The sequence below is a fragment of the Sprattus sprattus genome (assembly GCF_963457725.1).
Source record: "Sprattus sprattus genome assembly, chromosome: 17".
In the NCBI taxonomy this organism is placed as follows: domain Eukaryota; kingdom Metazoa; phylum Chordata; class Actinopteri; order Clupeiformes; family Clupeidae; genus Sprattus; species Sprattus sprattus.
This window is the reverse complement of record NC_137915.1, coordinates 28,335,712-28,352,488: the sequence shown is the minus strand read 5'-3', so window position 1 is coordinate 28,352,488 and position 16,777 is coordinate 28,335,712. Positions and strand designations below refer to the sequence as shown.

General features: G+C 40.9%; 1 protein-coding gene across 2 annotated transcripts in view; it reads left to right on the top strand.

The window, feature by feature from the left end:
• Positions 1-16,777, top strand: part of nck1b (NCK adaptor protein 1b) — a 35,320-nt gene that overhangs the window by 7,484 nt on the left and 11,059 nt on the right. The window contains exons 1-3 of one of the 2 annotated variants that reach the window (XM_080854782.1): positions 13,907-13,926; positions 14,793-14,844; positions 15,301-15,544. In XM_080854782.1, the coding sequence (XP_080710908.1) occupies positions 15,319-15,544 (226 nt within the window). In that variant the 5' untranslated portion in view covers positions 13,907-13,926; positions 14,793-14,844; positions 15,301-15,318. Of the gene's footprint in view, positions 1-13,906; positions 13,927-14,792; positions 14,845-15,300; positions 15,545-16,777 lie in introns of those variants that run through there. The other variant, XM_080854781.1, reaches the window with a different exon arrangement.

The following is a 16,777-nucleotide window of genomic DNA, read 5'->3' as shown; positions in this document are numbered from 1 at the left end:
ATTTAGCGCAATGCTAGCATGACTCTACCGTAAGCCTATTGTACCTATTGAGCCTGTTGATCGCGACCTGTTTACAAATCTGGTTAAAAAGATAAAGGTGAGCTGTTATTTATAGATACTAAATATTTCCCAGGCATCTAATGGCTTACAGCTACCTGTAAAGCATCTAAACGTACAGAGTAAGGTAGGTTGACTGCTAAATCGGCAGCCACCAGTCTTTGGATAGCTCTCATGAATCAGTTATTGTATATATGGCATTAATATTAGTCTTACCATCACACATAGGATATATAGGTTCCCGCACACACTGCTTAAATAAAACTTAAAGCCTACTATCAAAGTATTGTTTTTTTAAAGATAATGTAGGCAACTGCTTGCTAGCTGCTTTATACAAAAAAAAAATCTAATTAAAGTGACTAACGTCTGGCAAACTTGGAGAAGCCTCTGTTCAATGATTGGCTGAGGGGGTAGGAGGCGGGATCTGCTGCTGCTGCTTCAATTCAACGTGAGCGTGTAAAACACCATTAAGCTGAATTGGATGACAGTTTTTTTTTATCGCAGACTTTTTTTTTGCCTTTAGGCGCTCGGGATTTTTCATAGGCGTTCGGGAAAACGGCTTAGGCGCGCGCCTACATTTTCTCTATGCAGGAAAAACCCTGCGTGCCCTTCTTAGATTGTTGTTTGCCAGCCATCAACAGAACAGAAGACTTAACATTTTTTGTTTTTAATGTGATTGGGAAGATGAGCAAATGAACGTGACTACCGTTGAAAAGGGGGGCGTGGCCGGAGCAGAGTTCAGCGCAGACGTGACATTTTCTGACTGCTTTTGTTGTTTAATTAATGTTTGTTCATTGTTGCGATCGTTGTTGTCAACTCCTACCATAATGATGGGAAATGAAGAGTTTGGAGAAGGGAAGGAACTGCTCATGATCCAAAGCATACCATCAATAGTGAAGCATGGTGGAGGTAGTGTTATGGCGTTGGCATGTATGGCTGCCAATGGAACTGGTTCCCTTGTATTTATTGATGATGTGACTGCTGACAAAAGCAGCAGGATGAGTTCTGAAGTGTTTGGGGGAATAGTATCTGCTCATATTCAGCCAAATGCTTCAGAACTCATTGGACGGCGCTTCACAATGCAGATGGACAATGACCTGATGCATACTGCGAAAGCAACCAAAGACTTTTAAAGGCAAATAAGTGGAATATTCTGCAATTGATGAAAACAAAACTGAAGGGAAAATGCCCCAAGAACAAGCAGGAACTGAAGACAGTTGCAGTAGAGGCCTGGCAGAGCATCACCAGGGAAAAAACCCAGCGTCTGGTGATGTCTATGGGTTCCAGACTTCAGGCTGTCATTGACTGTAAAGGATTTGCAACCAAGTATTAAAACATGACAATAAGATAAAAGATTTATGATTATATTAGTTTGTCCAATGACTTTTGGTCCCTTAAAAAGAGGGGGCTTCATATAGCCTAAAACGTGTTGTAAATCCTACACCGTTCACCTGATTTGGAGGTAAATACCCTCAAATTAAAGCTAAAAGTCTGCACTTAAAGCCAGGCTTTTAGCTAGGATTTTTTGAGAGGGGGTCCATTTTGAAATTGAAACTAAAGCGACGAAGCCCCAGTGACCCAGCAAAACTAGGGGGGTCTGGGGGCATGCTCCCCCATAAGATTTTTTCTTTCAAATAACCTTTTAAATAGGTTTTATAGATTTATTATACGGCATAAACATATTGAAGACATCTGCTGAGATTTTGTTTTGGATATGTGTGAAGCAGGAGCACCCTGACCTGGGAGAGAAAGCTTAGGAGCAGCTACTACCCTTTGCCTCCACATATTTATGTGAGGACTCCTTCTCTGCAATGACTGTGATCAATGACTGGTTATTTTTTTTTTAAATAACCTTTTAAATAGTGTCCTCTATTGGGATTTAGGAAGAGAAATTAACAAATGTAGATTTAAAATATGGCACAAAAATAAACATATTGAAGACATCTGCTGAGATCGGTGCTAATTATAGTTAATGTCAGATATCCTCTGTTCAATTTTCAAACTCTCCCTCACGATATGATTTTTTTTTGCTCGAGCAATATTCCGTGACAAATGATTTTCAGAGTACTTCGTAAATTTCCAAAAAAAGTCGGGTCTGTTTCTCTGACTGACGTTACAATTCAAAGTATGTACCTTCTGCTTGCACAGCTCTGTGCCCTTAGGAACTCCTGGGCTATGTAAGCATTGTGTGTGTGTGGAGAGAAGGCGCTCCAAGTTTGAGGCTTTAAAATGCGACAGTGACGTCTGGCATATTAAGCAGAGGGGTTTTCCATTTCGCTCCGCAAATATTTCCTTCCATTCAGGGAAGAACGTGCGGTGTTCATCTTCATATTTTGGTTTAGCTTTACGCTTTGCTGGATCCATGGCATTCTTTCAGTAGCTACTGCTAGTCTGGCTAGTAACTCTCTGAGACTGGGTGCACACACTGAGAATGTTTCATGTTTGGAACATTAACGTTACTTGAAGACATCTCTCAAGATCGCGTGATGACAAAATTTACATTAATAAATACCCCATTCAAATCGGACAACCTTTTGTCTGTATTTCCAAATATTTTGCGTGCAAAATGTGCATTTTAGATGTTTATTTTACAATATGTAAATTCTGTACACCAAGAGAAAAGTCAGCGAGCACTCGAGATGGAGCCGAGCCACACGTCTGCCGGCAAAGAGCTGCATGCGGCTCCCCTGATAGCGGTAGGCTAACAGACTGTTGTTTTACGTGTTACAACGTGAATACGCTCATTAACGTTTGAACAATGTTGAGAGTTATTGTGAACACTTTTAAAAAAGTTTGACTGACTGAAAACGGGACGAAAACTTAAGGCGTCTGTAGGGCGTCTGCCTAAAAGTAGTGCGTCCAAATTCTTATTATTTTAGAACAGTGCGTCCAAAAGACGCACGGACGCATGCCTGGCTAAAAGCCTGCTTAAAGCACATATTGATTGTTTCATTTCAAATCCATTGTGGTGGTGTACAGAGCCAAAATGATGAAAATTGTGTCAATGTCCAAATGTTTATGGACCTAACTGTAGGCCTATACTCCATAGTGTTGCCAAATGTGACGTCCCCACCTCTACATTTACACTACTGGTTTATTATTGTGATGTTGTTATTGCTTTGATGATTTTTGTTTTGAAAATGACCACAATGTCATCTGATCTAGATCAGCTTTTTCCCCACTTCCTCTTACTACTCTGCTTATCCTAAAAGTGTCTCTTTGAAGAGGAAATGAGAGAAACCTAGACACTAGACCATAGTCAGTGGTCAAAGGGCTTATATTGGGCTTTCTCTAGATTGTTTTGTTTTGCAGGTGATTCGAGAAGCCTATCTTACATTTTTTGGTAAGCTGATGTGGAGGCGAAAAACTGGAAGAAGGGTGTGTGTATGTGTGTGTTTTTGTGTCCGCATGTATAAATGTGCCCCCTGTGTTTGATCTGGGGGTATTCCAGGCTAAGTTAGGTCAGAGTGAGTGGTAGGCTAAACCTCCTAGTAGAAGAGCTCTAAGGCCTTGTTTTGCTAGGAGAATGAAGCCATAGTGCTCTTCTATAATTTAGCCAGGATTGTCACTTAACCACGTTCCTCGAATAACCCCCCTGGTTTCAGCAAAGCAGGTGTGCCTATATGAAATGTTTTCGTACAATTTCATTCTGCGTATGCAGTGCATCTGGGAATATCTGGGTGGGTGTAATATCCTGTGGTCCTGCGTGTCAGAGCTTGTGCCATCCAGCTCACTTCCCCAGTGGCTTGTTTTGTGAGATTGTGACAGTTTACCTGCTCCAGGGCTGTGTCAGTGTGCATTGGCTGGAGATAAACCTCTGTGGGGATCCATTCTAGTTTTCATATGTCTTTTCACAGAGCTTCTTTCCGGGACTTATCTCGGTGGTTACAGATGTGCCGATACTTTAAACTCTCCGGAATGGGGTTTGAAGAGAGAAGTCTGTCTTTGATTGTCAATTACATTTGTGTCAGCCAGGTCTCCCTTATTCGTGTATTGTGCTACTTATCTTTGTCATGATGTTAATATAAAATGGTGTCCCCTTGCTTGTATGATGCCATGGATTATGTGCTTTTGGAATATGCCAAAACTATATTAGCCTCACCGGCACCATACCTCCTCTATGATGGAATTAGCCAGGCGTGTTTATTCTCTACTGTATGGGTCCTTGTTATGTAAACTCTATCAGATGAAATAAGCTCAAGGTTATTTTGGCTTTTTTTCCATCCTGGACAGGAAAATAGAGAGTGTGTGATACAAACTGAAAAGATAAACAAGGAAGAGCAATGTGTGAAATATTTTGATATAGTCACACACACAAATACACACACACACACACACACACTCACACTCTCGCTAGTTATTTTTTTTATTTTTTTTTTAGTTTTTCTTTCCACACTTCAGTGTGTGATCTGTGCAGGTGAGGCATAAGTGTGATATGCCTTAGCTTTGCTTTGCTTTGCTTTGCCGGTGGATTTCAACCTGTTAAGTCAGGGTCTAGCCTATCTGTCTGTCAACCTGTTAAGTCAGGGGACATCAGGGAGAGATGAATCTGCTGGAGATGGTGACATGCTTGTCATTGATGGTGTAAGGAGTCAGTAGTAATCAAGTTGGGGCTATGTAAGGATGACCATTGCTCTTAACACACATGCTAAGGCACATGGGCTGTTTCTGTGTAAGGATAACCATTGCTAGCACACATGCTAAGGCACATGAGCTGTTTCTGTGTTTAAAGTCAATACACCTCTTTGCCTCTGACACCGTGAGCAGTGGAGTTGTATATTCATCCCTTCATGTCTCCATAAGGGGAACAGGTCTGGGGCTTAATACAGAGGTTCCAGAGAGCGTTCAATTAAGAAGGAAAGTACAAGTTTAGATCAAGTATAAGAGAAGCAATACTATGTCTGGCTTGAGTTGTGAAGGTGGTTTCTGCAGACCTGCACCCTTATTAGCTGAAGACGTTTACATGAGAGGCAGCATAATATGCCATCACTTACTGATGCTGTAAGTCATGACTTTTTGGAATATCTGCAAAACTGTGTTTCTGATTTGAAAAAAAAAGGACGTTGGACGACTACTATCTCAAGGGTACCTCAGCTCTTTGAAGTATCGTCCAGCCTAATTAACAGAGTGTAAACTTTAAAATTATTTTGTGAGTACAGCACATTGACAAAGTGGGACAAAGTTTTATAGAAGTTGGCAATAAATGCCAACATAGTTTCAACTTTTGACATGCCTTTGGGGGGTATGGAACAACACACATGTACACAGAGCACATTCCAGGAGGCTCCGCTGCCCTGTTATTTGAACAGGCTCTGAGAGCGATTTTGTGTGTGTGTGGTGTGTGTGTGTGCCAGTGGCATTGCCCTGCTAAAAGGGACATAGCCTTTTGGATCACTGACTGTCTAGTAAGAGATGGCTCAGGCATATGAATGAAACAGCATGCATGTGTCCTCTTGTTCTCCTAAACTACCAGAGTACACAGCGACCGCTGCACTTCAGGGCATGGCAAAGCAGTCATCAAATGAGGTTGAAATGGAACGCATAATTAAAGAAACAAACATTCATATCTCGATGAATAAGCGACACGGGCAACGTGTTCCTGTAATTATCTCCTCATTTGAAACCCAATTAGAGGCCATTAATCAGTGATGTGTCAGAGCCCCTCTTAGAGCCCAACTGAAACAGGATGTTTAAGACTGATCATGATTTGGGGATTTTAATATCCAATAATGATATCGGCCAATATAATCTTTTAACATAAAGATTTTCTCCTACATTTAGTGTAATGTTTGAAGAGTACTGATGAAGATGGGACATAATGCTGTTTAAATAAATAATTGTCATGTAGCCTGTTTACTGTTTAATGTCTCCTTTATATATGACAATAAGTACAGGTAGGCCTGTTGTCTTTTCCTGCTGTTGTTTGATACTTACACTCAAACCTAATCTGTAACTGACTACTTTCAGAGTATTCACTTATTCACTTTATCCTGTTCAATGCTATACAAGCTACAAGAACATCTTTCAACCATTATTTGTCACCAAAGCAAGCCATTTTGAACTGAGAGTAAACAGCGTTTTTGAAACTCATAAGAAAATAAACTGAAACTAGTCATACCACACAGCGGTCCGTAATATGACTGCTGCACAAGAGAATGAGCGGAGACTGACAATGAAATCAAGAGCTCCTGGGCATGAACTCCTATTTGTCCTGTTGGGATTTTTTGTCCGATACTGACCGGCGTGCTATACATTATCCTGTGCATATGTAATACTTGTAGATACCAGGGAAAAACGGGGATCTTCAGATTTGGAATACCGTTTACTACTAGAGGTCTCTGAAACAATTATAATCTGAATCTGAAAATCTTACTGGGGGGGCCTAACTGAACATTCTTGAATTCTTAGCAGTGCCCTGGTCACTGACACACACACACACACACACACACACCTCACACATGGTGCGACACATCCATTTAGAGCAGCACATATACAGCCGCGGAAAAAATTAAGAGACCACTTCAAAATTATCAGTTTCTCTGGTTTTACTATTTATTGGTATGTGTTAAAGTAAAATGTACATTTTAGTTTTATTCTATAACCTACTGGCAACATTCCTACCAAATTTCAAATAAAAATATTGTCATTTAGATCATTTATTTGCAGAAAAATGACAATTGGTCAAAATAGCAAAAATGATGCAGTGTCTTCAGATCTCGAATAATGCAAAGAAAACAAGCTCATATTCATTTTTAAACTACACAATACTAATGCTTACACTTAGGAAGAGTTCAGAAATCAATATTTGGTGGAATAACCTTGATTTGAAATCACAACTTTCATGTGTCTTGGCATGCTCTCCACCAGTCTTTCACATTGCCGTTGGGTGACTTTATGCTACTCCTGGCGCAAGAATTCAAGCAGCTCGGCTTCTTTTCATGGCTTGTGACCATCCATCTTCCTCTTGATCACATTTCAGAGGTTTTTTATGGGATTCAGGTCTCGAAATTGGGCTGGCCATGACAGGGTTCCTGATCTGGTGGTACTCCATCCACACCTTTACTGGCCTGGCTGTGTGGCATGGAGCATTGCCCTGCTGGAAAAAACATTTCTCAGAGTTGGGGAACATTGTCAGAGCAAAAGGAAGCAAGTTTTTCTTCCGGGACAACGTTGTACTTTGCCTGGCTGAGGTTTGAAAAAGACCATATGGATTGAAAAAAGCGGACTGGAGGGTCTTCTAGTTCGTCTTCTCTGATGAGTCCAATTTTCAGCTTTGCCCAACACATGGTCGTCTGATGGTTAGACGGAGACCTGGAGAGGCCTACAAGCCACAGAGTCTTGCACCTACTGTGAAGTTGGACTCATCAGAGAAGACGAACAAGACGACCCTCCAGTCCGCTTTGGTTAAATTCTTATGGTCTTTTACAAACCTCAGCCAGGCAAAGTACAACGTTGTCCCGGAAGAAAAACTTGCTTCCTTTTGCTCTGACAATGTTCCCCAACTCTGAGAAGTGTTTTTTCCAGCAGGGCAATGCTCCATGCCACACAGCCAGGCCAGTAAAGGTGTGGATGGAGTACCACCAGATCAGGACCCTGTCATGGCCAGCCCAATTTCGAGACCTGAATTCCATAAAAAACCTCTGAAATGTGATCAAGAGGAAGATGGATGGTCACAAGCCATGAAAAGAAGCCGAGCTGCTTGAATTCTTGCGCCAGGAGTAGCATAAAGTCACCCAACGGCAATGTGAAAGACTGGTGGAGAGCATGCCAAGACACATGAAAGTTGTGATTTTAAATCAAGGTTATTCCACCAAATATTGATTTCTGAACTCTTCCTAAGTGTAAGCATTAGTATTGTGTAGTTTAAAAATGAATATGAGCTTGTTTTCTTTGCATTATTCGAGATCTGAAGACACTGCATCTTTTTTGCTATTTTGACCAATTGTCATTTTTCTGCAAATAAATGATCTAAATGACAATATTTTTATTTGAAATTTGGTAGGAATGTTGCCAGTAGGTTATAGAATAAAACTAAAATGTACATTTTACTTTAACACATACCAATAAATAGTAAAACCAGAGAAACTGATAATTTTGAAGTGGTCTCTTAATTTTTTCCGCGGCTGTATATATATATATATATATTGACCAGACCTATAATGACCAGACCAGTGCCATGTCTTACCATCAGATCGATCAGGGGCCAAGTTAAATTTGCCTGGGGCTTGTGTTTTCTTAATTAGAAATGTATTTTCTTTTTTACCCATTTTATAGCCTATATGTATGTGGTTGTTCCTTCGGGGGTTGTGTTTTTGTTGAGAGAGACCTTCAATTGACAGACTTGGTTGACCATTCATCGTAGGCTAATTATTGGTGTAAGGGCTATCCTAACTTAGGTTGCTATATAGTCACGTCCGTGTTTTTTGCATTAACATAATTGGATACATTGTGTACATACCCATGATCATTGATTTACCTTGAGTTTTGTTCTTGAACTCTTCAGCTGTGCACTGTGCTGTGCTTGATTCCTCCCCTTCCTTTGGATGCTGCAAGTCAAGTTCCACTCTGTTACAGTCTGTGTTGTGCTATAAATATCTCTGTTTTCAGAGTAAGGAATCAGACTAGCTCTAGAGCACTTGTATTCAGGCTGAGGGCCCATATATCCCTTTGTGTATTGCCAGGGGCCAGGGGCCTTTTTTTCTCTGATTCTGGCCTATCCGTCATTTGATGGATGGCATGGTGACAGGTGGCCATGAAGCAACCATGATCAAAGATGTGGGGAGGCTGCACTCATCTTTTGCACGCTGTCTCTTTGCCCTACCATATCTTCTCATGACCTCTCTGCATCACTTCACAGGAGAGTGAGTGCAGTGCAAGCAAACCACAGTCAGTGGCGGTTGTGACACAGGAGTGAAGTGTGAACTCCGTTCATTGTCATGGTGTGTGAGGTTGCTGTGCAGAATGATTTTTTTTTTTGTATTTGTTACTCAAGCACTTCCTTTTAGGTGTGGTTTGAAAGAAGCAAGCAGGTCTCCTCAGCAGCTGCGAGGTGCTGCTGAGAATGCTTACATGATGCAAATATCCAGCAATAGTGGCTGAGGCCAGTGTGTTTGGGGGAAGGAGACACGGAGAAAGGGAGAGTGAGAGAAAGGGAGAGCTATCTGTGAAGGAGTGTGAGGAGAGGAGTGGTCATGTCACTGGATGACCTCCTGGCCCACAGCTGGAGCTTGACGGGGGAGTGTGAGCAGCGCTCTGATAAGGTAGGCCACTGCTTCCTGTCAGCCCATCTGCGTGTGTGGGTGAGAAGGCAGACCCCTTCCAGAGAATGTACTGAGCAGTGTATCAGTTTTCCAGTAAACTAATGTTGTAGAATAGGATGTCTTTCAACAACCATATCTCTGTCTGTCTGACAGAGGTGCTCTTTGGGGAAAGGCAAAGACGAGAAGCAGATTTAAAAGGGTTGGATTCAATGGAGCTCAGAGATCATCAAACTGTTGGAGTGTGGCTGAGAACACAAAATGCAATTATGTTGCAGGTAGCCAATTAAGGATGTGTCTACTGATATGAAGACTATTATATGAACGTTATGTCAACTTGACTAAGAGGAGCTCTCTAGGGAGCAAGAGTGTTTCTGTCTTGCTGTAGATGGAGGCAGGATGTGGTTCATCGAGATGATTCATGATGCTCCATCCAGTTCCTCAGGAAAGGCTTCAGTGGAGCGGCTGACATCTTTAAATACCAGTGAGAAGGTTTCTAGAGGTTTCTAGGGCAGTAGGGTGAGGAGGGAGGGAGGAGCCTAGCACAGGGAAGGAATATCCAGCTTGTTCTCTTTCTTTTCTATCTTACTCCCTGCCCCAGACTTGCCAGAATTAGGAAAGACTGCTGTTGTTTCAGAAGTCTTTTATTTCAAGGAAAGCCTGTTAATTGTGTTTGGTGGTGCATTGTGGATCTGTGAAATATGAGTTTGGAGAATAATGTCCCCCTTTCTGTGAGTCTGTGACCATCTGACCTCTCTGTTCTTTAAGTGCTGGCGCCTGGTGTCATTTGCAGCTATGGAACAAACCAGTTGCATCTAGCGCTGAGCAGGGCTATCATTGCCCACATCTGTATGCCACTTGTTTCTAACACACAGCCTTGCACACACAGATCACATGTTCACACGCCTCCCCCTTGATGTCATGCTTGTGCCATGATCAGTGTACTGGCTCTAGACTGTCATATAGAACAGTGAGAATATAAGAACCTCTGTTGTTGTGGTTTAGGAGTACTTCAAGGATTTATTGCAGAGCAGATGTTGCATCCTTAACTGAAAGATCCATTTTTACAATTAGCCCTGTTTGAATAGGTTGGAACGACATAATCATGTGTAGTTTTACTTTTCTAAATGTTATCTAAATGAGCTTTACCACTCCATAAAGGTCATTGGCCTTGTCCTCCTACGGTCACATAGGCTTGAGTCCTTCTCTTTAGGGCTATTCCTTTAAAGAAAGTCTCTTCAGACTCAAATTGCAGTGAGTAATGGAGATATGCTGGTCATGGTGCTTTCATTGAATGACCATATAACCATGTCATGACCGCACGTGTTCACACACACACACACACACACACACACACACATTTGGCTACTTGATACTACTCGATCCCTTATATGTGTGTGTTTACACAGAAGGAGAATTCATGTGCTGTTTATACAAAGTCTAGTTTGTTTGCGTGCGTCCGATCTGTTCATTATACAGATAGCCCTATCATAAAGACGAACACTCTCTATCCGCACACGGTATCCGCAACGATCGAAGTCTGGGGTACAAAAAGTGAGTAGATTTGAATCGGTACGGGGGCTGGTGTTCGTCTGCACGGTTTCAAGCAACCTGATTACGTCATTGCCCCACGTGATCTTTTCGCGATCTCCAACCACTATATATATAACTTGTTCTCCCTCAAAATCTCACTCGTGGTGGGCCTCGAATACACTAACATTAACCCAGTCTTCTGATTTTTGATAAGCCTCCTATCTTTATCTAATTCTTCTTATTCAGACGTAACATAACTTTCATGACCACAAATATAAATTGGCCAGCGATTTAATTTGCTTTTTTATTCATAAATGTATGTAAAATGCTCGGAGCAATGCCTCATGGGAAATGGGATGAGACATGTCATGTTACTGTTCCAAACTCTTTTATCAATAGAAAAAATTATTCATTTTCGCATATCCTTTAGTCTGACCACTGATTTTATTAACCATCATAGCCTAATGTAATGTTGTTAATTGGAGCTTGAATGTCTTGTGTAATGTGTTTATCCTCGTGCTGTTAAGTCCCTTCTTCAAGGTTTTTCACGTTTTTTTCAGTTGTGTAAATAAAGCGCTAAAGCGCCACCCACAGGCGTGAGATATGTACTACAGCCCGTCCAACACAATCTGGTGGCTCCGTTTTTACGCAAATCTCTCGTTACCAGGCTCTGTCTTTATGAAATTAAAAGATTCAATAGGTGTGAAAAATGAACCACAATCAGTGAATCTAGGCTCCGTGTGCACATGGCCTTAGCCTACATCTCTTTGGTTTTATTAAATCTTCTGGATCTTGTAACCAGGGCCCTATTTTCCCATCTTGATAGGTCCACATTTTTTACTAGGGACAAAATCGGATTCGGAATTGAAATCAGTCCAGAATTGACTTATTCATTTTCTACAGTTTCTTCACAGTTATTGGTGTTTCTCTACAGGTCTCTATTGCTGTAGAAATCCTTTCCACACAGACTCTTACAATTATGAGCCAGTGACAAATAACACGGTTTACTTTAATGCTGTAGGTTTGTGGCTTTCTAACTGGATTTTAATTGTTTTTGTCCCTGGTGAAAATTTGGACCCAAAAAAATGGGCCCAGGTTTAAAGATCCGTACGTTTTCCTTTAAGAGGTGGGTGATGGCACCACTGGAGCTTGCTGAATACTCAGTGTTTAGGAGTGCAGGATTGCAATGAAGCGCTACGTTAGTGAAGAAGGTTTGAGGGGGATGTCTTGTGATGTTCAGAGTCCTTCGTTGTTTTAGATGGGTTGAAACGTCTGTGGATGTGTGTGTGTGTAGATAGGAACATAGCTAGACACGGCAGCTGGTTGTGTCTGGTTCATCTGGTCTCTGACAGAATAATTTATGAGCCTTGTAATGGCAAATTCTCACATTGCGTTAACATTTTGACCCTCCGTGGATTCTGATGTATTATTTGACTGTTTGCTCCCTCTCTCCTCTCCACCCACTAATCCACTTTCTTTCTGCAGATCAAGTGTTGGTTGGAACCCCATTTTCTGCATTTCGTTTCTCGGTTGTCTTCGTATCGTTGTCCCAAACGCCTCAGTTGACTGCATATCATTGTCCCAAACGCCCTAGACTTAGATTGCAGGCTCTCTCATCTGCTGCTCACATGGCACTAGTGATGGCTTGTTAGATCTGAGATCTGAAGAGAAGGGATAGGCTCTCTGTGAGGACCCTTGCTATAGTGTAGGTCTGCTGTTCTGAGATCTGTGGAGAAAGGATAGGCTCTCTGTGAGGACCCTTGCTATAGTGTAGGTCTGCTGTTCTGAGATCTGTGGAGAAAGGATAGGCTCTCTGTGAGGACCCTTGCTATAGTGTAGGTCTGTTGGCTGCTACGGGAAATCCTGCACTGTTAAGATGTCTATTTGAGTCTAATTTACTCACTTTATCTATTAATTCAAAGAGGAATGCCTGCTGTCTTAGAACTAGGGTTGAAGGATCACATTTGTGAACTAGGCCACCATAGAGCACTACTTTGACATGTCGATATAGAAAACAGGAAAGAGGAAGCACATACTAGGGGTGGGTATTGCCAAAGAAGTCACGATTCGATTCGTATCACGATTCACATGCCACGATGCGATTCTATCACGATGCATCGCGATACTTGAATTATTGCGATGCATTGCGATGCATTGCGAATTTTCACTGAACACTGTTAGAAAAAAATGAAGCCATTACCAGTGGCTGACTGGCTGTGTATGATCTGGATAGTGTGTTCAATTGATAACTCAAAGCAACTCAGTTCATACATAGCTGTATTTATTTAAACGACTTTTGGAGGTTACTTAACACAAATATTATTATTACTGGATACACTGCATGTTTTGTTTATGAATGACTTGTCGCAGTATCGCGCGGCCAGAAATGCTTGATGTTCGCCAACCATTCATGCAATTTAAAAAAAAAAAAAAAAATTTTTTTTTTTTTTTTTTAATTAATAATCGATACTTGGCGTCAACAATCGATGCAGTAGATCGTGAAAATTAGAATCGCGATGCATCGTCATGACGATTATTTGGCACACCCCTAGCACATACTATTTGCATTTATTAATTTAGTGGATATTTTAAGGTAATACAAAAAAAATACAAAAAAAAGTTGAACAAAATGTTGTGCATTAGTTCATAAGTCATCACTCAGTATCTTAATGTAACAGTGCCCTGTTACAGTTACCTTAGGCATCTTCCTTTGACTAACATTTATAACCTGTTCTACCTTTTACTTTAGAATGTTACAATTTATTCAGAAATCATTTGTTCCTGAACAAATCATTTGCTCTGAAGGAGCAGCAAGACATTAAAAAGCCAGCTCCTTGTTTTTACATGCAGTTACAAGAGCATCATCCACCAAGACACAATTATAAAGTGAAGACATTTTCTGCCATCATTTCTCACTGATTTATTTTTATAGTCATTCCCTGTCTTTGCCTCTTCCTTCTGCCTTTCCCTTTGAGTAATGTTGTGGACAATAGACAATTGCTGGCTACTGCCCCACGGAGGAAGTTTAGTTTGAAGATCCGACTAGATCAGAGAACACAGAAATATAAACCCAGCAGTGGTAAGCTTACCTTTAGGCTAGAGTTGTTAAAAATGTGAAAATAATGAAGGACTTCAGTCCTAATGTCATATGATCAGCAGTAAAGTTTGCCTTGCCGTATACACAATGGTGTTTGTTTCACCGTGGTTCATTCTGCATGAAGGCTGGATGGGATTTGTTTTAATACCAAGCTGTACAGTAAAAGCTAGCAGAGAAGCTAGATCCAACATAAAGTCTAGTGGAAAATTATCAGTTCAAATAATGTTTATTATTAGCCTAATGTTTATTAAAAAAAACTATGTTTTGCCTAAATGCTTATTGTCTTGCTCTCTCTAAATCTCTAAATACAAGTAATACACAATGACATCATAATCAGTAAGATGGCTGCCTGTGTAAAGGTTTATGTTAAATGTGCTATCCTATCACATGGAAATCAATGTTCATCAATGAAATAATTTTTGCCAATTTGAACATCATTGACAATTTGTGCTTGAAATGCAATTATATATGTTTGATCCATGAATTGAGTTATGATGTTCTCTCAGACATGGACTTTCATGTATTCGCTGAGTAATATTTATTTTTAAATAAAACTTCACACTATGTGAGTACTCAAAAATGTTGTGTCTTGACCAAAACCATGCAGAATCCTTAAATAGATGGTTATCAGTTAACCACCAGCCTCCAGTAACCATTTAAAACCTCAATGGAACAATTCTATTAAATTAAATAAAGTACAACTTTTATGTGATTCTCTTCCATCGAGTCCCAATCAAAAAGAGAGCTGATGATTCCAAAGTTCCTTGTCATTGAATATGTTATAAACTCATTTTCTATTGCAGAACATCTGTATTATAATGTTGTTATTGTTTTTTTTCTTTCTGCAGGTTCTCTCTAGAACAACTGGATTCTTAAGCTCCCAGCTTTGATGTGGTGCAGGTAATGCTTCCATTTTGTAATGTATCTTCAGAGAGCTTTAGATCAGGTGATGTACTGCCACTTCAGTAGCCAGAAGCTGGTGAGCATTGAGTCCAGTGACTGCCATTCGCTCAGGTTCATTGGCCCAGGTCTTATGGTGATGGTGAGGGGCCTCTGTGACTCTGAGTCTGTGTGGTTATGGGTGAAGGATCCTGACCTCCCTGGTCTGTCTGCTTCAGTGTGTCTGCCTGATGATCCCTTTCATTTCCCATCAATCATTTGTCCGTGCCGTGCTAGATCAGTCAGAAGTACCTTAGGTTCTCTGCCCATCTGTTGTCCTTCACTGCAAGACATTTTCAGCTACATTCTACTTCATCTGGAGTGCATGATGTCCCTAAAGCCCTTTTAGATAGCGAAAACTAAAACCAAGAGTTCTAGTAGGCCTATATCCTTTTTGTGTTTCCTCTTCATTTCTAGTATCAAGTCCAGTCCAAGATGACTGACGAGGTGATTGTTGTGGCCAAGTTTGACTACCTGGCCCAGCAGGAGCAGGAGCTGGACATCAAGAAGAATGAGCGCCTGTGGCTGCTGGACGACTCTAAGTCCTGGTGGCGTGTGCGAAACGCTACCAACAAGACCGGCTTTGTGCCTTCCAACTACGTGGAGAGGAAGAACAGTGCAAGAAAAGCCTCGATCGTCAAAAACCTCAAAGACACACTAGGTAAGGCACCGTTTCTCCCTGTAAACCTCAAAGACACACTAGGTAAGGCATCGTTTCTCCCTGTAAACCTCAGACACACTAGGTAAGGCACCATTTCTCCATATAATTCTCCTTTTTCACTACTGACCTGCCGTAGACCTTCCAAAACTAGGAGTCCAGTCAGCTATTACGTTTCTGTAACGACCGTTAAGAATCCATTGAATATCCTGATAAAAATGTTTTGTTTATTTTGCGTCATTTGCAGTTGGTGTTTGAAAACGATTGAAATGAGGCCACTGTTGAAGGAGTTTTTTTTGCTTAAACAACCACAAGCAGAGACTGCACAGGAAAATTTGCTTCTTTGCTGCACGCTTTCTTTTTTTTTTCTTGCGTTGCTCACAAACACTTGCGCTCGCACACAGACACACAGACGCACATACACACAGACGTACAGACACAGTACATATAGTGGTTAGTCATTTGGCTCTCGCTCATCTCATCTTCCTCTAATTCCTGGCAAACTGACCCTCTTCTTTTACCTTCAGAGTAGCACCAACAGGTAATGTGCTGTTTAATGTTTCAGACCTTTCCATGATTTGAGTTGACAGTGCACTGGTCTGACTGATGCAGTGCACATTAGTATACTCTGGTACCGGAGTCAAACACTTCAGAAAAACAGCTGTTTGTCTGGTAGTAAAGCATTTTTTTTATGCAAATGAAGAAAGTTAAAAAATGAGGGTGTTTAAATGATTTAATGACTCCTGTGTCTCGTGTCTTTTTCTCACATCCTGTTGCTGTGTTCAAACAGCTGGGGAAAACAGAACAAAACACAAGAAAAAGGGAAGAAATCTGACATGAGTAATGAGCAGCCACAGTCACATCTAATTCAGTGATGTGTATTAAGTGCTCTAGGGGCTCAGTCTTAGCTATATATATTAAAGAAGGGAGGGCAATGTTTGGTTCTTGTGCAAGAGGTTGTTTAGTGTCAGAGTTTTTAGTCCAACTAATTCGTTTTCAAAGGCAAGTTTTTACTTATGTCTTTACAAATGACATTTCATCACAATTTTGCTTTGTGTGATTTAGTATTGCATTCAATACACATGGCCTTCTGGCAAAAGTTTTGTAACTAGAATTGAATCTGGGTTGGTAGAACTAAAGATGTTACAGGCGGTGGTTATTCAGCTTCATTAGGGAATGATACAACAATTACTTAAAAGGCTTTGAGTTTTTTTATTTAATACATATACATCCATT